A 26,708-nucleotide genomic window follows, 5' to 3' on the forward strand; every position below is an offset into this window, starting at 1 on the left:
AAATTATCATTCAATTTGCATTTTCACATTGAAAGTTGGATGTAAAAGCAATAGACTAAGTGTGACTAGAAGCTGTAATTAATCTTGACAAATCAGTATCAGATTATCTTGAAAGTTAATAGAAATGATTAAGATGAATAAAATAATTTTACTGATTAAAACTTAACAGGAAGTCTATCCTTTGGCCAAACAAAATGCAATGATTGCATTCTTTCTTTTTTTATTTGCATTCACACATTAAAGATTAGAGTTTTTTGAAGATTCCCTCATAGCTTTGGAATAACTTACCACGTGAAGGTACAGATAGAGAGTTGTTATTTTAAGTTACAGATAAGAAGCTAACATGGGTTTTGCTGTGCATTAAATGCTGGTGTGGACCCATGCTTACATTTAAAATGTGTTAAGACTGATTGAGTAGCAAAAATGCTATGCTAACTACTTTATTCAGCAATGGTAATGGGAATTAGGCAGGACCAGTGCACAGCGGGAAGTGGTCTTCTCTGACAGCTACAATATTTATTTTCTTATTTTGGTGTATACTGCAAGCTAGCTGCTCTAACTGGCATTAGCACAGCTACAATTACCATCACATCAATTGGAGATAAGTACTGGTGCACTACCAGTGGTCAAGTAATGCAAACTAAGGCCATAAAAAGCTGAGGAGGAAGAGGAAGAGTAATAAATAAAGGAAAAATATCTGTCCTGTGGCAACACCTCCCACCCCCAATATCCAATTCCCAGCTGTCATAAGAACATAAGAATTACCAAACTAGGACTGACTGAAGGTCTATCAAGCCCAGTATCCTGTTTCCAACAGTGGCCAACCCAGGTTCCAAGTACCTAGCTAGATCCCAAGTAGTAAAACAGATTTTATGCTGCCTATTGTGATCAGTCAGGTTCTGCGCCTGCTTTAGTCCCCTTTTAAAACCTCAAAAAGAGCAGTGCTGGGGTTAGGAAAACATCTCAAAAGCCCAGAGTATGTACTCCTATATGGCTGCCTATCCTGAGAAAAACTTTTCTGAGTGTGAACCATGTGAGGATGTTCTGAGTGATAGTTACATGGAAATCCTGTCCAGTGAAAAAAACAGTTTTTTCAAGCCAGTAGCTACCATGTTTCCTTGAAAATAAGACCTACCCCAAAAATAAGCCCTAGCATGATTTTCAGGGTAGGTCTTAATATAAGCCCTAGCCCCGAAAATAAGCCCTAGTCGCCGGCAGCAGCAGTGCTTCCCACCCTCGATCCATCTCTCCCTCCCATCTGAACCGCAAGACCAAAATAAATACCTTATAACAAACCGGCAGCAATCTAGGCAGGCTGCTTCGCGACCTTCTATCTTCCAGGCGTTCCTCTGCCTCGTTGCTGATGATGTCATCAGCAACGAGGTCACGAAGCAGCGCTGCTGGTTTTTATAAGGCATTTATTTTGGTCTCTTGGTTTGGATGGGAGGGAGAGATGGTCGGCGGAGGGTCGGGTGGGATAGAAAGATGTTACACAGGAGATGGGAGGGAGGGATAGAAGCCGCAAGGGTTCTTCTGCACAAGGGATGGGAGGGAGGGATAGAAGCTGCAAGGGTACTGCTGCACAAGGAATGGGAGGGAGGGATAGAAAGATACTGCACAAGGAAATGGGTGAGAGGGGAGGAAAGATGTTGCACATGTGGGGGAGATAAAGGAAATAGGAAGAATTGAGGTAGAGGAGAGGAACGGAGAGATGATCATTGTACATGAAAAAAATAACACATCCACGATAATAAGACCTAGTGACTTTTCTTGGCCCAAAATTAATATGACAGTGTCTTATTTTTGAGGAAACACGGTAGAAAACTGAGGCAAAGCCCTGTGTTTAAGAAACCCCGTAATGTGCAGAATGACCATGGGGGGGAGCCCAAGAGAGCCAAGTCTCAGAGCAGACACACACATGTTTGGGCAGGGCTCCCACACTGAAAAGTAGAGAATATTCCTCTTGAGAAGAATGCAGGGAAGCAGATGAACCTTGGTGAAACACTGATTAGTGTTTCAAATGTCTATCATTGCTCCCTTTTGTAGTTGTTTATAAAGTTGTTTCGTATAGTCTATTTTATAGGACTGAAAAAGTGGAATTTCATGGATTCAAAATTTCTATTTTTCCTGATGTATCGAAGTGGACGCAAGCCAGACGTAAGAAGTTTCTGGCTTGTCGTCAGTCTGTGTTGAGTTTAGGGGCAACCTTTCAATTACGTTTTCCCTGTAAATGTTGTATTACATATCAGGGTAACAGATATATTTTTTATGAACCTGATCAACTGCAATTTTTCCTTGAAGGTAAAGTACCGTATTTTCGCGGATATAACGCACACCCGTGTAAAACGCGCACACGGGTATAGCGCGCAGAAACCACACTTGTATGTACGGAAACTTTTGTATACAGCGCTCATGGGTATACCGCGCATGCTGCCCGACTCTCCTCTGGCCACCCCGACTCTCCTTTCGCCCTCCCCGACTCTCCTCTGGTTGCCCCGACTCACCGTTCACCCGCCCTGACTTTCGGTGCACTGCCCCGCCTCTCCGTGCGCTGTCCCGACTCTCCGTTCACCTGCCCTGACTTTCCGTGCACTGCCCCGCCTCTCCGTGCGCTGTCCCGACTCTCCGTTCACCTGCCATGACTTTCCGTGCACTCGACGTCCGATTCTTCTCCCCCCTCGGCAGGACCACTCGCACCCCCACCCCGAAGGACCGCCGACTCCCCGACAATATCGGGCCAGGAGGGAGCCCAAATCCTCCTGGCCACGGCGACCCCCTAACCCCACCCCGCACTACATTACGGGCAGGAGGGATCCCAGGCCCTCCTGCCCTCGAAGCAAACCCCCCTCCCCCCCAACGACCGCCCCCAAGAACCTCCGACCGCCCCCCCCAGCCGAACCGCGATCCCCCTGGCGACCCCCACGACCCCCCCACCCCCCTTCCCCGTACCTTTGGTAGTTGGCCGGACAGACGGGAGCCAAACCCACCTGTCCGGCAGGCAGCCAATGAAGGAATGAGGCCGGATTGGCCCATCCATCCTAAAGCTCCGCCTACTGGTGGGGCCTAAGGCGCGTGGGCCAATCAGATGAATCGGGCGTCGGGCGGGGTGTGAAATATGTAAAAAAAAATTTGTATACCGCGCTCAGGCATATAACGCGCGAAGGGTATGCGCGGTACGTAAAAACGCGTATAACGCGCGCGTTATATCCGCGAAAATACGGTAACTATAAGAATTCCAGAGACTTCCATGGAATCAGCCAACCAGGCCATTAGTTAATAGACTTCAACTGCACTCTGCAATTTGATTTAATTTAGTTTTATTTCCTGGAATCCAACTACCCTTGGAAGTGATTGATTCTTTCTCTCCCCAAAATGTGGACTTTAGTCATAGTCACTTGTGTGTTATTATTTTATAATTGGTATTTGTTTCCTGTATTTGGATTGTTATATTTCCTTTCAAGTATTGATTTTTCAACTTGTAAAAGCATAAATAAATAATAAAAAACAAACAAAAAACCATAAGTGTAAAAAATATTTAAGTAGAGGTGCAAAAGTGTTTCACTGATTCACAACTGCTTTCCTGTATTTTAAACTTTGAACTTAGCTTTTTTGAAAAACTCATGAACCGGATATTAGAGAGGTCAGGAGAGCTATGAAGAATGCAGTTCTCTTTTTGATTGCCAACTTGTTAAAGCGGGTTCTCTGAGGAAGCCGTCTTGGCGAAACATGTCAGATCCGGTTTTAGCAAGATAAGATTCTGCTTCAGAAAGATAACGCTTACCTACCTTGAGTTTTTCAAAAAAGCTAAGTTCAAAGTTTAAAATACAGGAAAGCTGTTGTGAATCAGTGAAACACTTTTGCACCTCTATTTAAATATTTTTTACACTATATGAAACAACTTTATAAACAACTCCAAAAGGGAGCAATGATAGACATTTGAAACACTAATCAGGGTTTCATCCTGTTGTGTTCATCACACCATCTCATGGTTCTGAGCTCCTTTATTTTTTTTTTTTTTATTCAATTTTTTCTATACCGTTCTCCCAGGGGAGTTCAGAACGGTTTACATGAATTTATTCAGGTACTCAAGCATTTTTCCCTGTCTGTCCCGGCGGGCTCACAATCTACCTAATGTACCTGGGGCAATGGGGGGATTAAGTGACTTGCCCAGGATCAAGTCAGTTTATCAAGTGGTTTATCAAGTAGTTTATCAAGTAGTTTATCAAGTGGTTTTAAATTTATAGTGCTCCTACTTATTGTTTTTGATGAATGTTTCACCATTTTGGGACACTAGTTTGTAAACTTACTACCCAATAGTGACTCACAGGAAATCACTAAAATACTGAGCATTTTTCTTGTGATATTTTTGTTTTGGTTCAGCAAGGAGCTGAGGGTTATTCTTTATTCTTGTGGGTGGGGATTTTGGAAGCTGTATGCAGCCATATTAAAAGCAGACTCAGTAATCCTAGCTCTGTAGAACAAAATACTTCTGCTATTTTAAAATTAGAGCCAGCTGATGGAACACTGAGAGCTCAGCTCAGAGAACTGTATTGATAAAAACTGTTATTCAGTGGATTGTAGAAACAAGGACATGTTTTTTGTTTATGATAAAGTTAAGGCCCAAGAGTGAGCTTGGGTGTGCCTTTTTGCCTTCAGAGGTAGGGTTTTTCAATTAACTGTTTTTGTACTTATTTTGGCTTGGAGGAAGGTTGCACCTTTTCTTTGCCTTATGGCAATACCACATATGCCTATTAATTCAGTGGAATAAAACTCAGTCTTGTATAAACTGCAGGACTGTGTTTAAGAATAATCTTTTTTGACTGGGTTGGACACTTTGTGCTTGACAAGGAATACCTGTAGAGTTGTTCCCTTATGGGGAAGCACACCAGGCTATTATTTGTCCCCAGGCAGGGTCTGTGCCATGTAGTCTGTGAATCTTTGTGGTGACAATATCCTAGAAATAAGCAGTGGATTGCCCCAAGCCATATCAATAATGGCCTATGGACTTCTTTTTTAGGAAATTATCCAAACCTTTTATAAACCCTGCTAAGCTAACTTATTTCACCACATTCACAGGCAATGAATTCAAGAGTTTAATTACACATTGTGAAAATAAATATTTTCTCTGATTTGCCTTAAATCTACTACTTAATGGTAGCTTCATTGTATGACCACTAGTCCTAGTATTTTTGTTAAGAGTAAACAAGGGATTCACATCTACCCTTTCCACTCCACTCAGTATTTTAAGGACCTCATTCATATCACCCCTGAGCCATATCTTCTACAAACTGAAGAGCCCTAACTGCTTTAGCCTTTCCTCATAGAGAAGTCATCCCATCCCTTTTATCATTTTCATTACCCTTCTCTGTACCTTTTCTAATTCTACTATATCTTTTTTGAGATATGGAAACCCAGATTGCACACAGTATTCAAGATGTGGCCATACCATAGAGTAAACTGCAGACTTAGTCACAATGAGTAAAGTAGGGGAGCTTGTTTGTTAAATCATACAGAGACTAGGAAGTCAAATTAATTTGATGTGACAGTACTATGTAAAACTCCTAAAATAAGAGTTATTAGATGAATTATATATATAGCTTATAATTCTTTTCACATACACTCAGAATTGTGTAATTCGGCCAAGAACCAAAGCTCCTATAGCTGAACCCACCGTACAATCACTGTGTATGAAATTGTGAAAAGAGTACTAATAAATGTGCTATTCAAAAAAATATTTTTGATGGCAAAGAAAGAGAGGGGAAAGAGATTCCCACTTATCTTTTAAAAGTTTTCAACAGGTCCCGACATGGACCATGTTTCGAAGTTCTTTTTCAAGGAACCCAGAGTTAGGTCTTAACAACTCAAATGCCAAAGAACTGGTGATAGTGCAATTGGAGCAGTAATCTTGCATTCATATGTACATAGTTAGATGAGAGACTTATCTACTTCTTTCGAAAAAAACCATCAGGCTATATGCTGGAAATGAAGACAGGAAACTGTCAGGGTTGATGGTCAGTCTAGAGGAGATATGTAGGCAGATTGATAGGCTTAAGAGCGATAAATCCCCGGGACCAGATGGCATCCATTCAAGGGTCATCAAGGAACTGAAAGGGACTATAGCTGGACATAGAAACATAGAAAGATGACGGCAGAAAAGGGCTATAGCCCATCAAGTCTGCCCACTCTACTGACCCACCCCAATAAGTCAAGATGCTAGTGACTCGCCCTACGTAGGGATCCCATGTAACTGTCCCATTTACTCTTAAAGTCAAGGACGCTGGTGGCCTCCACCACCTGCACCGGAAGCTTATTCCATTGATCTACCACCCTTTCCGTGAAAAAATATTTCCTGGTGTCATTACTAAATTTCCCCCCTCTGAGTTTAAGCGGATGCCCTCTTGTGGTCGAGGGTCCCTTGGGGAAAAGGATGTCATCTTCCACCTCGACACGTCCTGTGATGTATTTAAATGTCTCAATCATGTCCCCCCTCTCCCTGCGTTCCTCTAGAGTGTAGAGCTGCAGTTTGCTCAATCTCTCTTCGTACGAGACCCTTGAATCCCAAGATCATCCTAGTGGCCATCCGCTGAACCGACTCGACTCTAAGCACGTCTTTACGGTAATGTGGCCTCCAGAATTGCACACAGTATTCCAGATGAGGTCTCACCATGGTTCTGTACAGCGGCATTATTACTTCTGGTTTCCGACTGACAAAACTTCTATTGATGCATCCCATCATTTGCCTTGCCTTGGATGAGGCCTTCTCTACCTGTTTGGCAGCCTTCATGTCTGCACTAATGATTACTCCCAAATCTCGTTCTACTGAGGTTTTAGCTAATGTTACTCCATTTAAGGTGTAAGTTCTGCACGGATTTCTGCTGCCGAGGTGCATGACCCTACATTTCGTAGCATTGAAGCCTAGCTGCCATGTCGAGGACCAGTTTTCCAACGTACGAAGGTCCTGTGTCATACTATCCTGTAAACAGCTTTCACTTACTATGTTGCACAGTTTGGCGTCATCAGCGAATAATGTTACTTTACCCTGCAGCCCTCGTGTCAAGTCCCTTATGAATATGTTAAAAAGGAGAGGACCCAGGACTGAGCCTTACGGCACTCTGCTGGTCACTTCTGATGTGTCGGAGAGGGTACCGTTGACCACCACCCTCTGAAGTCTACCACTCAGCCAATCATTGACCCATGAAGTTATCGTATCACCCAACCCCATTGATTTCATTTTGTTTAGTAGCCTGCGGTGTGGGACGCTGTCAAAAGCTTTACTGAAATCTAAGTATACTATGTCCAGAGTCTCTCCTGAATCCAACTTTCCTGTTACCCAATCAAAGAAGCTGATGAGGTTGGATTGGCACGACCTACCCTTAGTGAATCCGTGCTGACTAGGATCCCTAAGATTCCCTTCATCCAGGATCGTGTCTAATTTACGTTTAATTAGTGTTTCCATGAGTTTACATACTATCGATGTGAGACTCGCTGGTCGGTAATTCGCAACCTCTGCTCTGCAACCCTTTTTGTGCAGAGGAACAACATTCGCTGTTTTCCAGTCCAGGGGGACTCTCCCCTTTTTTAGGGAGAGATTGAAGAGCATGGTTAGTGGTTCTGCCAGGACATCGCATAGCTCTCTGAGCACTCTCGGGTGCAATTCGTCTGGACCCATGGCTTTGCTCACCTGGAGTCTTGACAATTCGCTGTAGACATCAGCTGGTGTGAACTCAAAATTCTGAAATGGGTCTTCCTCGCTTGACATTGCTTCTAGATGTGGCCCTTGCCCTGGTGCCTCGCAGGTAAAAACCGAGCAGAAGTATTCATTCAATAGTTTAGCTTTACCTTCAACTAATAGCCAATCTGTCAATCAAATCAGGAAAGATTCCGGAAGACTGGAAGGTGGCGAATGTTACGTCGATCTTCATGAAAGGTTCGAGGGGAAATCCAGGAAACTACAGACCGGTGAGTCTGACCTTGGTACTCAGAAAGATGGTAGAGGCACTGATAAAGGACCACATCATTGATCACCTTGAAAGACATGGGCTGATGAAGACCAATCAGCACGGTTTCAACAAAGGCAGATCGTGTTTGACAAACTTGCAGCACTTCTTTGAGGGAGTAAATAGGCAGAGAGACAAGGGCAACCCGGTCAACATTGTATACCTGGATTTTCAGAAGGCGTTCAACAAGGTTCCACATGAACGACTACTTCGGAAAATTGCAAGCCATGGAATCGAGGGTGAAATACTCAGGTGGATTAAAAACTGGCTGAAGCATAGGAAATAGAGAGTGGGGGTAATTGGACAATACTCGGACTGGAAGAGCGTCACCAGTGGGGTGCCGCAGGGCTCAGTGCTTGGACCCGTGCTCTTCAACATCTTTATAAATGATCTGGACATTGGTATGACGAGTGAGTTGATTAAATTTGCGGACGATACTAAGTTATTCACAGTAGTGAAGACACAAGGGGATTGCAAAGATCTGCAATGTGACATAATCAAGCTCGAGAAATGGGCATTGACAAATGAGGTTCAACGTGGATAAGTGTAAAGTGATGCATGTCAGTAACAAAAATCTCATGCACGAATACAGGATGTCCGGTGCGATACTTGGAGAGACCTCCCAGGAAAGCGACTTGAGAGTTTTGATTGACAAATTGATGAAGACGTCTGCACAATGCGCGGTGGCAGCAAAAAGGGCAAATAGAATGCTAGGAATGATAAAGAAGGGGATCACAAACAGATCGGAGAAAGTTATCATGCCGCTATACCAGACCACAGTGCACCCTCACCTGGAGTACGGAGTCCAGCACTGGTCACCGTAAATGAAGAAGGATATGGTACTACTCAAAAGGGTCCAGAGAAGAGCGACTATAATGGTTAAAAGGCTGGAGGAGTTGCCGTACAGTGAGAGATTGGAGAAACTGGGCCTCTTCTCCCTTGAAAAGAGGAGACTGAGAGGGGACATGATTGAAACATTCAAGATACTGAAGGGAATAGACTTAGTAGATAAAGACAAATTGTTCACCCTCTCCAAGGTAGGGAGAACAAGAGGGCACTCCCTAAAGCTGAAAGGGGATAGATTCCGTACAAATGTAAGGAAGTTCTTCTTCACCCAGAGAGTGCTAGACAACTGGAACACTCTTCCAGAGTCTGTTATAGGGTAAAACACCCTCCAGGGATTCAAGACTAAGTTGGACAAGTTCCTGCTAAACTGGAATGTATGCAGGTGAGGCTGGACTCATTTAGAGCACTGGTCTTTGACCTAAGGGCCGCCACGTGAGCGGGCTGCTGAGCAAGATGGACCACTGGTCTGACCTAGCAGCGGCAATTCTTATGTTCTTATCACCCTTACTTACTAAAGTACATTAAGATTTTGTAGTTAACAAGCATAAGATAGCCAAAGGAAGCTGCCAAACCTCCAATGTAATTGTTGGAGCCATTTCCTGAATACAGAGGTACGTAGACAGCCTTGTCACTAATGTAGAACTATTAATGTGAAATGCAGTTAACTACGTTTTGAAGATGTAGTTAAGTGTTCCAACATCATTATCATCACCATTGTCATTTGTATAGCACTGCCAGATACACACAGTGTAGTCAAGACACACTGACAGGACAAACAAAAAACTTTGAAATATCAGGGAAACTGAGTGAGAACTGAATCAGGTGTGTTATGGATAGTAGGATTCAACCAAATACAGGCAACTTCAAAAAATCATAAGAGACCTACAGCCTCTACTCCAGAAAGAAAGATTAGGTTCTTCTTTTTATTGTAGATGTGTCCTGTAATCCTGAACTGTAGGGTTATATATCTGAACCCACAAGCTACTTGCAGAATACGGTCGATCTTTGAACTCCACCTCCTTCCCAGGAAACTGCTCCTGCCCCCTCAGTTTGTACATAAACAATCATAGAGCAAGGAGGAAAACAGAAAAATCTCTGACACTACAATTCTGGTATGCTCTGTAAAATATCATTGAACATTATAATATTCAAGTAACTAATCAAAACAGATACCAAACTATGTGCAGCCTGCACTATTATTATTTAGACTCAGAGTATAGAGCTACTTGCATGTCCTGCTATCAAGTAGAGACTTAAACCAGACTTGCTTACATGTTGTATTTATTTTGTTTTTGGTGGGGGGGAGGGTTTTCAGCTTATCTGAGAGAAAGAGAAGTCTCCAAAGCCAGAGTGATCCCAGGCAGAAGGCAGGTGAAGCCCACTTACAGGGCAGGGCTTTAGGACTACTAGATACATCTACAAGAGAGAAAATTATTGAGGTAAGAACCTAATCTTTCTTTCTTGTGCAATGTATCTATTAATCCTGAACTGTAGGGATGTACCAAAGTAGTCCCCAGAGTCTAGGGTGGGCCCACTGAGCTTGCCTTCAAAATGGAGGACCCAAAAGCAGAATCTTTCCTGACTGCTACGTCTACTCTACAGCACCTGGTAAAAGTATGAAGGGTAGACCATGTAGCTATTCTATAGATTTTCTCAGGTGAAACTGTCCAAGTCTCTGCCCATGAGATAGCAACTCCTCTGGTGGAATGCACTCTCAATGTGATTGGTGGCTACTTACCATAGCCCACATACATGGATGTAATGGCCACTTTTTAAATATTTCCTGTTGACCTTTATTTCTGTGTAAAAAAAAAAGAAAAAAGTGAGATTGCATATATCTGCACCATGTTGTCACCAGCTTGGATTTTTTTTTTTTTTCAAATAATTTTTATTGTAGTATAAAGAAAACATAATACATACTGAAGTATCAATTGTAATGCAGGAAATTTAAAAGAAATTCAGATAAATTGTAGTAGTTTGAAAGAGAGGAGCCCAAAACACTTCATATTTCCATAATTTGTATTTTTGAAGCCATATTAATTTTTCCATTCAAGTAGTATGCCAGACTTTATGCAGCCAGAAACGTTGTGAGGGTAACATAGGATCTTTTCATTTTTGCACAATGCAGAGTTTTGCAGCCAAAAGTTGTCATATAAAATCCAAATGTTCAAAAGAGCTCATCTGATCTGTTGGTTTACCTAATAAGATAAAAGCAGGGTCCATTGGAAGTTCCATTTGAACTAGAGTTGAAATATATCTCACTATAGCTTTTCAAAAAATTTGAATTTGGGAAAAGTTCACCACATATGAATCATATCTCCAGGTAGATTACAACTTTGCCAATAGAGAAAAATATTAGCATTCCAAAGGTGGAGACATTGGGGAGTCAAATATGCATTATATAATATGCACAACTGTGAATTCTCATGTGACAGAGATAAAGAAGACCTGAAGCAATAAGCCCAAGTCTCAGTCCAGAAAGTGTCCAAGCTACAGTTTGTCATCAAAGGCTCCCATGAAGTCTTTTATCAAAAGTGAGGAGGTGGTAGAGTATGAAAAGTACTTTTAATAAAGCATGAGATAAAATTCTTAAGTAAAATACATTTAAACAAAACTTCCTCAAAGTGATATAAGGGTTTCCCCTCTAGGATGTGATAGCAAATCCAGAAATACTGGAATAATGAAAAGCAAAGATGATATTTACTGAAAATGTCAGTCATTGAGCGAAGATGATTATTTTGTAGTAGATTAGAGGGAAATTGACTAAGTCGCCCAATTATATCTTCTAGAGAATCTGTGCTGGAGCCTTTGAGTAAATTTGTCAACTATAGACACTGTTCAAAATGGTCCTTCCTACATTAGAGACACTTCTCATTTTGTAGAGATTCTTCAGTACAACAATATAGATGACTTTCCTTTTTTGATGGTAACATCTTTATACACGTCTTTCCCATAGGATGAAGCCATTGAGGTGGCGAGAGCCATGTTAGAACTAAGGGAAATACCACACAGGATTTCTTCAGATTTTGTGGTTAAACTTACATGTTTGGCATTACGTAAAATAAATTTCCTGTTTAACAAAAAATTATATTAGAAGTAGCAAATGGAAGCTACATTTGCCCCATCCATCGCCAACTTATACATGCTTAATTTTGAGGGAAAATGGATTCAAGGTTCACCATTCAGGCATTGTATTTATACCAAGTCACATCAGGGTTTGTTTGAACGGCGCTCAGGAAGCACAACCAGAATCGTGTGATTATAATATATGTGAAGGGTGCTCTCAGTGTGAACCATCAGCGATAGGAGTCCAGCTCCGACACTTCACATCTGGGTCAAGGCGGTAAGCCTCCACCCCCACACCATCATCGAGCACCCTAAGTGTGCTGCAAATTAAGTAATTCAATAAATCAATCAAATAATAAACCAATGAATAAATCAAATATAATTCAAACAAAAATACCTGAGCGACCCCCAAACAAAACCCTGCCAACCAGACCCCCCCAAAAACATTCAGCAATATCAAAATAAAAAATCACCATACAAAAATTGAAAAAGGAATACTTATCTGAAAAACTTCTCACGAATTAACAAGCAAAAACCGCGCCAGGAGAAAATGTTCAACCACGCTGGTTTCGGGGAGGAGCCCTTCTTCAGGAACCTGACCCCCGACGAAAGCAAAAACGAAGAGGTCGGCTGGAGGGCGGGGTGCACGGGCGGAGCAACACTCATGCCTAAAACAGATCAAAGGGCGACGTCATGTTCAAACCAACCAATCATACAACCACACACCAACCAATCACACAAAGGGGCGGGAGTGCGCCCGCATACACACAACCACAGGATTAGAAAGAGAGACAGAGAGGAAGAAACAACCAAAACCCGAACCTGGAATCCAACATATAACCCGGGCACGAAGCCCCCACTGGAACCTAAAAACTAAAACCTGACACGGGGGACCAGTTAAATGATAGTGTTCCATTCCACACTTTCATTAAGACCATTGGGATAGACAGATTGTAATTGGAAAATCCAATACTGTTCCCTAAGATTTAAATGGAACTGTCTATCCCCCCTGAAATCCCAAGGGACTTGCTCAAGCACGAACCAGGTAAGGTCCGTAAACCGATGTCCAAGTTCCACACAATGCAGCACAAGAGGAGCAGAATGAGTTTCAGTGCGGATACGGCTCCTGTGTTCTTGCAATCTGATTCTGATCTTTCTGCTAGTCCGCCCCACATAGCACAACGCACAAGGGCAGATGATAACATACACTACCCCTTCAGAATCACAGGAAGTGTGAGATCTAAGCTGGTAAGTGCATTGGGTTTTGGTTGTTTCTTCCTCTCTGTCTCTCTTTCTAATCCTGTGGTTGTGTGTATGCGGGCGCACTCCCGCCCCTTTGTGTGATTGGTTGGTGTGTGGTTGTATGATTGGTTGGTTTGTGCATGACGTCGCCCTTTGATCCGTTTTAGGCGTGAGTGTTGCTCCGCTCGTGCACCCCGCCCTCCAGCCGACCTCTTCGTTTTTGCTTTCGTCGGGGGTCAGGTTCCTGAAGAAGGGCTCCTCCCCGAAACCATCGTGGTTGAACCTTTTCTCCTGGCGCGGTTTTTGCTTGTTAATGCGTGAGAAGTTTTTCAGATAAGTATTCCTTTTTCAATTTTTGTATGGTGATTTTTTATTTTGATATTGCTGAATGTTTTTGGGGGGTCTGGCTGGCAGGGTTTTGTTTGGGGGTCGCTCAGGTATTTTTGTTTGAATTATATTTGATTTATTCATTGGTTTATTATTTGATTGATTTATTGAATTATTTAATTTGCAGCACACTTAGGGTGCTCGATGATGGTGTCGGGGTGGAGGCTTACCGCCTTGACCCAGAAGTGAAGTGTCGGAGCTGGACTCCTATCGCTGATGGTTCACACTGAGAGCACCCTTCACATATATTATAATCACACGATTCTGGTTGTGCTTCCTGAGCGCCCTTCAAACAAACCCTGATGTGACTTGATTTGCCTCGTTACGTTATTTCTACTGTAGGATTTTTGGCAAAAATTGAGTGTATTTGTTGCAAGCATTCATTGGATGACTTAACACCTGTGATGATCATCTTAAGTTTACCATGGAATGTTTGGAATCCATATTCAGTTTCTTAGATGTTCAGATTACACAAATTGATGATGCTTTTCAAAGGAAAGTTTACACTAAAATGACTGATAGGAATACTTTTTTTGAAATTTGAGAGCTGTCACCCTAGAAGACTCAAGGAGGGGTTGCCGTTCTCTCAGTTGTTGTGCATAAGGCACAACTGTTCTACTATAGAAGATTTCAAAGTATAAGCCAGGAGTTGTCCAAGAGAGGATATCTAGAAAGAGTTTTGAAAAATGTTTATAGATGGGACAGGTTTTCAAACATAGATCTGCTCATCAACAGCAGTATGGACAACAATAGTGGAAAAGATTCTTCTGAAGAAGATTTGGAGATTTGTGTGATGTGTTATTCTTCCAATAATAAATTTATCATTAACATCTTGAGAAATAACTGGGAAATTCTTAAGCTTCGTCCATCATTTGAAAGAAAATATTTGAGAATAGCATTTTCAAGACACAAAAATCTTAAAAAAATTTTATGTCCTTTTATATTCTATAAAGACATCAGTAAAACAAACCCAACAGGTGTGAAGGGACATTATAAGTGTGGTAATTGTCAAGATTGTGCCATCATAGTGCAAGGCAAACATTTTGTTAATCCAAGTGATGGTAAACAGTATGATCTTGTCCATTTCACCACCTGTAAAACATATTTTGTTGTTTATAGCAGTTTTTCTCAACCTTTTCAAGCCAAGCCTATCCCCCAAGCCTAACAAATACCAACCAAGTACCCCCACCCAAACTCCATCCCTATAATAATAGTACTAATGCAATTTCTTCCATCCATTTTTCATATACACACAATATAATTTTATTAATACATGATAGTAACCACAAAATTTTAAAAAAAACCACAAAGCACACTGAACACACAGAAAATGTTAATTATCATTTATATTTGGGGTTTTCCAAAAATGTCAAGACAGATGGTTTTAAAATATGCATTGTCACCTTAGTAACAACTATAGAAAAATAGAAAATATAGTGTAAGACAGAAAATATAAATTCTCAAAACTGACACCTCACTTTTTCCATTTCCAGATCATTTATAAATATGTTAAATAGCACCATTCCTAATACAGATTCCTGTAACACTCTACTATTTACCCTCCTCCATTGAGAGAAATGGCCTTTTAGCCCTACCCTCTTTTCTGTCCAATAACCATTTTCTAATCCACAACAGAACATTGCCTCCTATCCCATGACACTTTAATTTTCACAGGAGTCTCTCATGAAGAACTTTGTTGAAAGTTTTCTGAAAATCTAGATGCAGTACATTCACCGGCACATGTTTATTCACATCTTCAAATAAATGAAGCAAGTTAGTGAGACAAGACTTCCCTTGGGTAAACATTCTGACTCTGACCCATGAAGCCATGTTTGTCTATCTGATCCATAATTTTATTCTTTATAATAGTGTCCACTATCTTGCTTGGAACTGAAGTCAGGCTTATCTGTCCGTAATTTCTTGGATCGTCCCTGAAACCCTTTTAAAAAACTGGCATTACATTGGCCACTTTCCAATCTTCAGGTACTATGGATGATTTTTATGAATGGTAACAGCAATTTTGTGTTTGAGTTTTCAGTACCCTGGGGTGTATACCATCTGGACAAACCACGTTTATCAAAAACAAAAATTTAATATAGACCAACATTACAAACCACAACCAAAATGTTTGTCTAATGAGAATGCATGCCAAAATGTCCAGCTACCTTACTCTGTAATCCGCTTAGAACTGCAAGGTATAAGCGGAATAGAAGTCACTAATGTAATGTAATGTAATGACACATAAACATATCTTTTTGTGTAAGTGGATAAGGAGGAAAAAAGGATCTCAGAAATCCAAACAATAGACTACGTTAGTCACCTATTGGTTATCTCTGGACTGAATTGTCTTTCATTGATCCAAAACCCCTCAAAAGTTTTTACTTATATTTTTTTTATATTCTTTTTATAACTTTAAAAATTTTTTTTTTTTGAAAAATTATCTTTACAAAAAATGTAATTATAAAGTGTAATTAATAATGCACAATGTTGATTAAACCTTAAAGCAGCACCTTTCTGTGCTACTAGGCACTGAATTAATGGCATTACTACTGATTAAATGCTGCAAGCCTTTATATGTGTGATCAATGTAGCATAGCAACAAAAAACCCAAAAAATTGCTTGTAATTATACCAGCAAATTGATCTTAGACAGATAAACACTGATCTTTTTTTCTTTTTAAATCACAGTTGTGCTGTCCTCACCAATTGTGGTACCAGTAGTAGCAATAAGGCTAATGAGCCAAGAACACTATGGCTCAAGAGCCAAGACCACCAACGGGTCCCGTTTTGCCAAGAAAGGCTTTATCAAGGCCAATGCCAATCACTGTGAACAACAAAAAACTTTAATGAGTGGAAAAACTTTATAAATCTACTGATTAACATCTAGATATAGCCTATTGGTTATTTGCTGGCATTATTAATGTTACAGTTATATCATGGTATCTCATTATTCAAGAATCATATCAAATAATAAAATTACTCCAGGACAGGATTGTTTCATTCCAAATGGAACAAAATGATAAATAATAATACACTAAAATCTACTCTCACCATGTTTGCCTGGAAAGGGGAAAAGGTTCCCAAGGGCAGGGAAAGCCTGGAAAGGGGAAAAGGTTCCCAGGGGCAGGGAAAGCCTGGAAATATCCACAGGGGTTGATGTGTAATTGAAATAGTATGAAATAACCCAAAAGCATGAAACCCAAGGTGGTAGGAATACTGTTTATTTCAGAAGGATTAGGGATATCCAGAAGCTTTGCACCCAGTTAGATCCCAAGTAGTAAAACAGATTTTATGCTTCTTATCCTAGGAATAAGCAGTGGATTTCCTCAAGCCATCTCAATAATGGCCTATGGAAATTATCCAACCCTTTTTTAAACACTAAGCTAACAGATTTCACCACATTCTCCGACAACGAATTCCAGAGTTTAATTACACATTGTGTGAAAAAATATTTTCTCTGATTTGTTTTAAATCTACTACTTAGTAGTTTCATCGTATGCCCTCTAGTCCTAGTATTTTTGGAAACAGCGAACAAGTGATTCACATCTACCCTTTCCACTCATTATTTTATTTATATCCCCCCAAGAAGTCTTCTCCAAGCTGAAGAGACCTAGCTGCTTTAGCCTTTCTTCATAGGGAAGTCATCCCATCCCTTTTATCATTTTCGTTACCCTTCTCTATACCTTTTCTAATTCCGCTATATCTTTTTTGAGATACGGCAACCCAAATTATATACAGTAGTTGAGGTGTGGCCCTACCATAGAGCGATACAAGGGCATTATTAAAGTTTTCATCTTTGTTTTCCATTCCTTTCCTGATAATTTCAAACATTCTATTTGCTTTCTTAGCCACCGCTGTACATTGAGCTGAGGATTTCAATGTGTCCACAACAATGACACCTACATTCTTTTCATTGGCAGTGACTCCTAACATAGAACCAAGCATCATGTAGCTATAGTTTGGGTTCCTCTTTCCACATGCATCACTTTGCACTTGCTCACATTAAACATCATCTGGCATTTTGATGCCCAGTCTCCCAGTCTTACAAGGTCCTCTTTCAATTTTTCACAATCCTCTTGCGACAGATAAGGAAGCCCATATAGAGGGATTGTAAACAAAGTTGGCCCAAATAGCTTTTGGCACACTATATAGAATTAAAATTAGCAGAAAATATGCATTAAACATACTAACTAGGTGGCTATTTTTATGGGGGTTCCAGGTCAATAGTTAATCCATGTTAAAACCCTCATTAATTACCTAACTCAGGCCCCCTTTTACTAAGCTGCAGGAGTGAGTGCCATGCAATAAATGCTGCAATGACTATTCAATCCCATCGGAGTATTTCATGTGTTGGCCTGAACTATCAGGTTTAGTAAAAGAGGGGGTAAGCATAGTAAACAAGAGGTCAAAGAAATTACCCAAATAAATTACATAAATAAAATTTTATGTTTGTGAAATTATGTCAATCCAGTTATGACATATCTTCATTTACTTCTCCAAATCTGCATGAATCTGTTTGTATTATATTTTATCAGACAAAAGATTGAGGACAAGTTTAAATAAATTTTCAACAATTATTTCATACAGTCTAAAAATGACACATTAATTCACAGTGAAAGCAAACAGTAAAATAAAAACTGAAATTTGTTAAAATTATTTCTATGAAGGTAACTCAAATTTCCTTCCTTAATTAGTGAGCTCAGTTAATACTTAGAAAGTATAAAAGTTTCTGAAGCCCCTCAAAAATGCACTTAATAAGAAAACCTTATCGAATCAATATTAGCCTAAATAATCAAAATTCATAGATGATAAAAGGGAGTAAAATTATGATTGGAATCAATGAGTTGGTTTTTCTTATAGTTTCTAGTATCCATGACAACATAGTTGCTTTGACAAGATGTGCATATGGCATTACACTGCCAGCTGGTGTGAACAATGTTTGAACTACTGCATTGAGATGCTGAGCAAACAGAAAAGTTGCCACGTTTTAACCCTCAGGGAAGGCAGTCATCCCCAGATCAATTATGAAAAAACAGAGAGCGGGCTGCTACAGTCTGGCTCTAAGCAAGTTTTCAGAGAAGGAAGGCAGAGAGGATGAAAGTAAACAAACTGAATGCAGCACCATCTCTTAGCTACATTGATTTGTCTCTCCATAGAAGGTTCTTGTACAAGTTTATAACACATCCTTTTAACATTTGGAGGCTTTCTCACAAAATACTCTTATTATAAGATTCTCAAGGAATTCTCAATTTCAGTATTTCAAAGACCACTTTATCCTTACAAACCCAGATAAGAAATTAATGATTCCAAAGTGCACACTTAGCTGTCTCTCCTGGCTGCTGCTCTTCCTGGGGATTCTATCATCTGGTTCAACACAGCTTTCCCTGTCCAGGCTCTTGTCCAGCAACAGAAGGGGGAAGCCATCAGCACAATGTAGCATGGCCCCGACGTAGTCACCAGCGGTGGATTGATGCCGGCGTCAGAGGATTCTTGTGGCCTGCCCTCTCTCCCCCTCTTCTCAGCAGACTTGCACTCCTGCAGCTGCGTTGTTGGACACATCGATGGGAAACTGGACTTCACTTCAGGGGTCTGCTGTCAGCGTCACCTGGCCTTGCCTATCTGGTGACTGGTGTCATGGTGGTCTTCATTGGCGTGGTTCCTGGTCCTGCTTCTTTGGTGGTGGCCGGTTGACCTGGTTCTGCAGACTGAACTTATTAACAAGCCACCTCAGAGACTTTTCTATCTCTTGATGTTGTTTTATTTAATTTTAAAATCTTCTTTCATTATTTATATTTTCTATTTCTTTGATTTTTGATCTTAGAAATGTATTACATATTTTTATTTTAATCAGGTACTTAAGCAGCGTAATGTGCTAAACTTTGCCCTTAGGTGCCCAGGAATAATACTTTAGCTAGGCCTTCAGGACAGATAGTGTAGTTTTTCTCAAGTACCTAATTTCAGTACCTAAGGTCAGTAAAATTCAGGAGCAGTATATCAAATCTTAAATAAATAAACAAACATATACAGTATATACAAATACATATTTTATGAAAAGATTATGGCTCCTATACTCTGCTTTTCAAATCCTGGCAGTAAGATAATTTTTGTATTTCTGAATGGAAATGGACAAAATAACCCTTTGCAGTCACTTCAATCTATATACAAAATATACTTAATACAAAAATGACATTTGTATTCGGGAGCATTCAAATGGGGTGAGTCATACAGCCCTGGATTGACTGTAACCCTTAGAGTGGCAGGAGCCTAAGCCTTTGCTCCTCACCACTCTTTTGGTGCTTGGCCTTGCTGCCTCTAGCAGCAAAAGCATGTTTCAAACACAAGGTCTCTCACTTTCCTGTAAGTTACCAGAGATCGGAAGTGCTTTGCCTCACACCTGAAATATGTTCACACTGCTTTGTGTGTACATGCTTACATTTGTTGTAACTGTATTTGCATTATGCAATTCAGCTATCATGAATTTCCAGGTAGAACTTTAAATTTCTGTTTTTCTAGATCATCCCTTGAATTTTGAGCCATTTCCTCCAGTCTCCAGGAGACCTGTCAGGTGCAGGCTTCAGTCTAAAGTAGATGCTCTGCAAGAATCACCTGTCGCTAAATCTGTACTTTGTTTGTTCATTCAATCTGTAACAGAGAATGACATGGTGACAAAATTCATCACCGTTCCCATCCCCGCGGATAACCGCGGGAAATAATCCCATGTCATTTTCTAGTGTCTATTTCAACCTCGGTCCTTCTACACCAGCATTCTTCAAAGCAAAGCTTGAGGGTTAGTGATTGTGCCCAATTATACTCTGATTCTTTCCTCTCTCCTTAAAGAATGACATGAAGATGGTTTCCCACGGTTATCCGCAGGGATGGGAATGGTGATGAATTCTGTCACCGTATCATTCCCTAATCTGTAACTCTGTTTATTCACTCAATCTGTAACATTTCTAAGCATTGTAAACCACATAGAACTTCACGGTCCTGTGGTATATAAACTTATTATTATTACTAGTGTTTAAGCCCGTTACATTAATGGGTGCTAGAATATATGGCTGTCTGTCTTTCTTTATTTATGTCTCTCTCCCTGCTCCTGTCTCTTTCTTCCTTTCTTTCTGTCTCTCTCCCTCCTGCAATTTTTCTCTCTCTCCCTGGCACCCTTTGTCTGTCTGTCTTTCTTTCTGTCTCTCTCTGGTCCACTGTCTGTCTTTATTTCTGTCTGTCTCTCTCCCTAGCCTCCTTTGTCTGTCTGTATTTCTTTCTGTGTCCCCCCCCCCACCACTTTCCTTTGCAGAAGCAGCAACGGTATTTCTCTTCCCCTCCAGGTCCTTGCTGAAGCAGTAGCAGCATTTTCCCCCACCCCCCATTCCCTTCTCTCCCCCCCCCACTTTCTTTTGCAGAAGCAGCTGTGATATTTCCCTTCCCCTCCAGATCCCTGAGAAGTAGTAGCAGCATTTTCCCCCACCCACCCTCCATTCCCTTCTCTCCCCCCCACCACTTTCCTTTGCAGAAGCAGCAGCGGTATTTCCCTTCCCCTCCAGGTCCCTGCTGAGTAGTAGAAGCATTTTCCCCCACCCCCCATTCCCTTCTCTTACCGTGAGCTGCCCTGCTCCGTTCGGCCCCTCCCCCTTCCCTTCCCGCGTGCTGGCCTGCTGCGGCTGAAGGTTTTTTTTCGGCGACTCCTCCTGTTAAAATTCCCCCCCCCCTTCCCGCAACCGCTCCTGTTCAAAGCGGCCTGCTGAGGTTCGCGGCCGGCTGTAACGAACCTCGCAGGCCGCTCTCCAACTCGGTAGCATGTTCCCTCTGACGCGATCGCGAACCTCATCAGGCCGCTTTGAACAGGAGCGGTAGCGGTTTTATCCCAGGACAAGCAGGCAGCATATTCCCACACATGGGTGACGTCACCGACGGAGCCCCGCAGCGGACAGCCTCGAAAGCAACTTGCTTGAAGATCTCGAGCTTTCGAGTGCTGCATCGCGCATGCGCGCGTGCCTTCCCGCCCGAACTAGGGGGCGCATCTCCTGTGAGGATCCTCAGTTCAACGTTTTCCGCGGAGCTGAGAAGACTTGTCGACTTGGTTCCCGTAGCGTTGTGCCTTCTCTTCACCGCGGCTGAGTACTTGTTATTGTTTTCTGTCGCGGTGTTCTGATTCTATTTTATTCTATTTTATTTTATTCCATAAAAAAAAAACAAAAAAAAAACATCCTTTTGTTTTTCATTTGACGTCGGGTTGGAAGATTGAGGCCTAGGCCTCTCTTCCTCGTTCTCGACACGGACTTTGTCCTATCTATGTCCCGGCCTGTTACCGGGTTTAAAAGGTGTTATCAGTGCGGCAGGACTATTTCCATCACTGATCCACATAGTCAGTGTATGATCTGCCTCGGGTCGACTCATCGCCCTGAAGATTGTCTTCGCTGCCTCACTCTTCAACCTCGTGCCTTCAAGCGCCGCTGCGACAGGTTTTAGAACTTTTCCCTCGCATGGAGCCTGAAAAAGCTGTGGCCTTGGTCGAGGCATCTGTTAAAACCTCGACTTCGGGTCAAACCTCGAGTGCTAAAACCTCGACCTCGCCTCCTCGACAGGCCTCGGCCTCGAAGACCTCCGGGTTCTCGGCCTCGAAGGCCTCGATGGTGTCCTCGAAGCCTGGATTGGGGGGTAAGTCTCCTGCTTCCTTTTCAGGTACCATTCCTAAGAAGCCGACAGAGTCTGCATCCATCCAACCTGGGGCTCCAGGTTTGACTCCGTCTTCTCGACCTTCAAAACGTGCTTCCAAGTCTAGGGAATACTCTCGATCGAGGTCGCCCTCCTTGGAACGCACGAGACCTCCTGTGACTCCAAGTCCCTTGGTCTCCGTCCCCATGTTTGAGGATATGCTTAAGTCAATTTTGACTACGCAAATTTCCTCGATAGTGGCTCAGTTGGTCCCGGCCTCGACTCTGTCTTCGCAACTCCAGCCTGAGCAGCAGTCTGCACCTCGTCGACGATCTCCTCGTCGCAGGTCTCGATCCAGGGTTTCCTCGTCGGATTCCTCGCCTGAACGGGTTGCTAAACAATCATTGCCTCGATCCAAGCATAGATCTCGGTCTTCGAAGCTCGCTTCCACGAAGAGCTCGAGGCATTCGGATCTCGCTTCCAAGATTGTGCCTCGCTCTCATAGTACCGTTGCCTCTTCAGTTTCATCGAGGCATTCGAGGTCGAGGACTCCACCTTCGAGGCGTTTGTCTCGAGATCGATCTCCTCTGGCTAAACCTCGTACTCCGCGCACCTCTCCAACTCGGAGCCTTAAGCGGAAGCATTCAGCCACTCCTCCTCTGACGGGCAGTGGAGCATCATCCATCACTTTGCACCTTGAATCGGAGCCTGTATCTCAATATTCGCGCGAGGCTTCTCCATCGTTTTCAGTGGCGCCTCATACTCGTTCTGCCTCCCCTGAGGAAGCCTCGACCTCGAAGTATTCTTCGTTTGCGAAATTTGTTTTCGACATGGGGCAGGCGCTTAATATTGACTTACATTCCGATTCGAAGTACACGCCTGAATATCTGGCGGATATGGAACTTTCCCATCCTCCTAAGGAGACTTTGCGTCTACCCATGACACCGGTGCTGAAGCAGACTTTTCTACGTAATATGGAGACTCCTTATTCTGTGACAGCTATCCCATCGAAGCTGGAGTCTCGGTATCGCACTGTTCCATGTAAAGGTTTTGAGAAATCTCAACTTTCTCATCAATCTCTAGTGGTGGAATCGTCCCTGAAGAAGGCTCATCCTTCTAAGGTGTCTGCAACAGTTCCACCAGGACGCGAAGGGCGAACTATGGACAAGTTTGGGCGCAGACTTTATCAAAATTCAATGATGACAAATCAAATTTTGAATTACAACTATGTCTTTACTTCATATTTTAATTATTTTTTGAAGCAGTTGTCATCCTTTTGCCTAGACTGGCCCAAAGAACGCCTTTCTGAATACAAACACATTCTTCAGTCTCTCTCTCAATTGCGTCTATTCATGTTGCAGGCATCTTATGATGCTTTTGAGCTGTCCTCCAGGGTCTCGGCATTTGCAGTGGCCATGCGACGTCTTGCATGGCTCAGAATAGTAGACATGGATCCCAATTTACAGGATCGTTTAGCGAACCTGCCGTGCCTAGGTTCTGAGCTTTTTGATGACTCTATTGAAGCAGCTACTAAAAGGCTTTCTGAGCATGAGCGCTCCTTCGCCTCTCTTCTTCGTCCAAAACCAAAACCTTCTGTGACTAGAGCTTACAAGCCTCCAGCTCGTCGTTACCCGATGAAGTCCACACCGGCTTTTTCTAGGCCTCCACCTAGACGGCCACAGCAACAACGTCCTCAAAAGTCCCAGGCGCCTGCTCCAACCAAAACAGCTCCGTCTTTTTGACGGTCCAGTGGTGAGCATTCCAACCTCCTTACATCCAAATTACTCCCTACCCATCGGAGGTCGCCTTTCCCTTTTTTCATCTGTCTGGGAAACCATTATATCGGACCTTTGGGTCCTTACGGTCATCTGCGAGGGATAATCTCTGCGCCTACTTCAGGTGCCCCCAGATCACCCTCCAGGAGAGTGTCTTTCCAGTTCCTCGCAACTCCCCCTTCTTCTTCAGGAGGCTCAGGCGCTTCTTCGCCTTCGAGCGGTGGAGGAGATTCCTCCTTCCGAACACAACCTGGGGTTTTACTCCAGATACTTCCTAGTTCCAAAGAAGACGGGGGATTTGCGACCCATTCTGGATCTCCGAGCTCTCAACAAATTTCTAGTCAAAGAGAAATTTCGCATGCTCTCTCTTCCGATTCTGTACTCCCTCATGGATCAAGGGGATTGGATGTGCTCACTGGATCTCAAAGAGGCTTATACTCACATTCCTATCCATCCAAATTTTCGCAAATATCTCAGGTTCAAGGTGGGGAACCTTCACCTTCAATACAGGGTTCTTCTGTTTGGCTTGGCAACCTCTCCTCGGGTCTTCACCAAGTGTCTAGTTGTGGTAGCCGTGGCCCTTCGGGCTCGGGGACTGAAAGTTTTTCCTTACCTCGACGATTGGCTTATCAAAGCTCCTTCTCTTCCAGGGGTTACTCAAGCGACCCTTCAGACTATCTCTTTTCTTCAAAGTCTGGGGTTCCATATCAACTTTCCCAAATCTCAGTTGGTTCCAACTCGATCGATCCAATTTATTGGCGCAGTGTTGGATTCTGTTCGCATGAGAGCTTTCCTCCCCCTCAATCGGCAGGATACTCTCTTGAGCCTTTGTCATCACGTAACTTCCCTGTCGACTCTCACGGCTCGCCAAATGATGGTCCTTCTCGGACATATGGCATCTACGGTGCATGTGACTCCATTTGCAAGACTCCACCTTCGCATTCCTCAGTGGACACTGGCGTCCCAGTGGCAACAAGCCCTAGATCCACCTTCTCGTCATATAGCGGTGACGCCTTCATTAAAGAAGTCTCTCCGCTGGTGGATGCTCTCTTCAAATCTTTCCAGAGGTTTGCAGTTTCACCATCTTCCTCATCAGAAAGTTCTCATAACAGATTCGTCCGAGTACGCATGGGGAGCCCACGTAGATGGTCTCCGTACGCAAGGGTTATGGACTGCCACAGATCGTCGATGTCACATCAATCTGATGGAACTCAGAGCGATATTTCTTGCTCTCAAAGCTTTCCTTCACCTCCTTCACGACCAAGTAGTCCTTGTTCGGACGGACAATCAAGTAGCAATGTATTATGTCAACAAACAGGGCGGGACGGGTTCCCACTCTCTTTGTCAGGAAGCTCTGAGGTTGTGGCATTGGGCGATTTCGCACAACATCCTTCTTCGCGCTGTTTATATTCAGGGTCTTCAGAATTGCCTTGCAGACAAATTGAGTCGTCTGCTTCAGCCTCACGAATGGACGCTCAACTCCCCCACACTTTGTCAAGTATTCACTCGATGGGGGACTCCTCGGGTGGATCTTTTTGTGTCACCCAACAACTTCAAACTTCCTCTGTTTTGTTCCCGCATCTTCTCGCCTCTTCGTCTCGAGGCGGATGCTTTTCTTCTGGATTGGAGGGGTCAGTTCCTATATGCCTTTCCTCCTTTCCCTCTGATTCTCAAAACCCTTGTCAAGTTGAAGTCGGACCATGCCACGATGATTCTCATAGCGCCTCGGTGGCCCCGACAACCTTGGTTCTCTCTTCTTCTTCAACTCAGCATCAAGGAACCTCTTCTTCTGCCAGTTTTTCCTTCTCTGCTCACTCAGAGTCAGGGGTCTTTACTTCATCCAAACCTGCAGTCTCTTCATTTGACAGCATGGTTCCTTTCTACCTGACGGATTCTGCTAAATTTTCTCAGTCTGTTCAGGATGTATTTCTGGCTTCCAGAAAACCGTCCACTCATCAATGTTATGGTCAAAAGTGGACCAGATTCTCGTCTTGGTGTTCCACTCATAGTCTTCAGCCAAACTCTTCTTCTTTGGCTTCTGTTCTGGATTATTTGCTTCATTTATCCCAGTCAGGTCTTCAATCCACATCTATTAGAGTTCATCTTAGTGCAATTGCTGCTTTTCATCAGCCTTTGGATGGGAAACCGCTCTCGGCACACCCTCTAGTTTCTCGTTTTATGAAGGGTCTCTTTAATCTCCATCCACCTGTCAAACCGCCTCCTGTTGTATGGGATCTTAATGTTGTCCTGGCTCAACTGATGAAACCTCCTTTTAAACCTATTGACTTGGCTCATTTTAGATATCTTACTTGGAAAACTGTTTTCTTGATTGCTCTCACTTCAGCTCGTCGAGTTAGTGAGTTGCAAGCTTTGATCTCGGATCCGCCTTTCACAGTTTTTCACCATGATAAGGTGGTGCTCCGTACACATCCCAAATTCTTACCTAAAGTAGTGTCTGATTTTCATATCAATCAGTCTATTGTGCTACCGGTATTTTTTCCTAAGCCGCATTCTCACCCTGGTGAGGCGTCTCTACATACTTTGGATTGTAAACGTGCGTTGGCTTTCTATCTTCAACGTACTCAACCTCACAGAACTTCTCCTCAACTTTTCATTTCTTTTGACCCAAATAGATTAGGTCATCCCGTCTCGAAGCGTACCATCTCCAACTGGATGGCTGCGTGCATTTCTTTCTGCTATGCTCAGGCTGGTCTTCCTCTACAGAGTCGAGTGACGGGCCA

The 26,708-nt window shown here is 42.7% G+C and overlaps 1 protein-coding gene across 32 annotated transcripts in view; it reads right to left on the reverse strand.

Moving 5' to 3' along the window:
- FOXP2 (forkhead box P2) overlaps positions 1-26,708 on the reverse strand; it is a 979,918-nt gene that overhangs the window by 330,460 nt on the left and 622,750 nt on the right. For 4 of the 32 annotated variants that reach the window (XM_033957725.1, XM_033957736.1, XM_033957724.1 and 1 more), the window contains one exon: positions 10,582-10,642. The exons of 27 other annotated variants lie outside the window; for them this stretch is intronic. In XM_033957725.1, the coding sequence (XP_033813616.1) occupies positions 10,582-10,642 (61 nt within the window). Of the gene's footprint in view, positions 1-10,581; positions 10,643-10,763; positions 11,150-26,708 lie in introns of those variants that run through there. One more of the 32 variants, XM_033957734.1, reaches the window with a different exon arrangement.

This window comes from Geotrypetes seraphini, chromosome 9 (genome assembly GCF_902459505.1).
Source record: "Geotrypetes seraphini chromosome 9, aGeoSer1.1, whole genome shotgun sequence".
In the NCBI taxonomy this organism is placed as follows: Eukaryota; Metazoa; Chordata; class Amphibia; order Gymnophiona; family Dermophiidae; genus Geotrypetes; species Geotrypetes seraphini.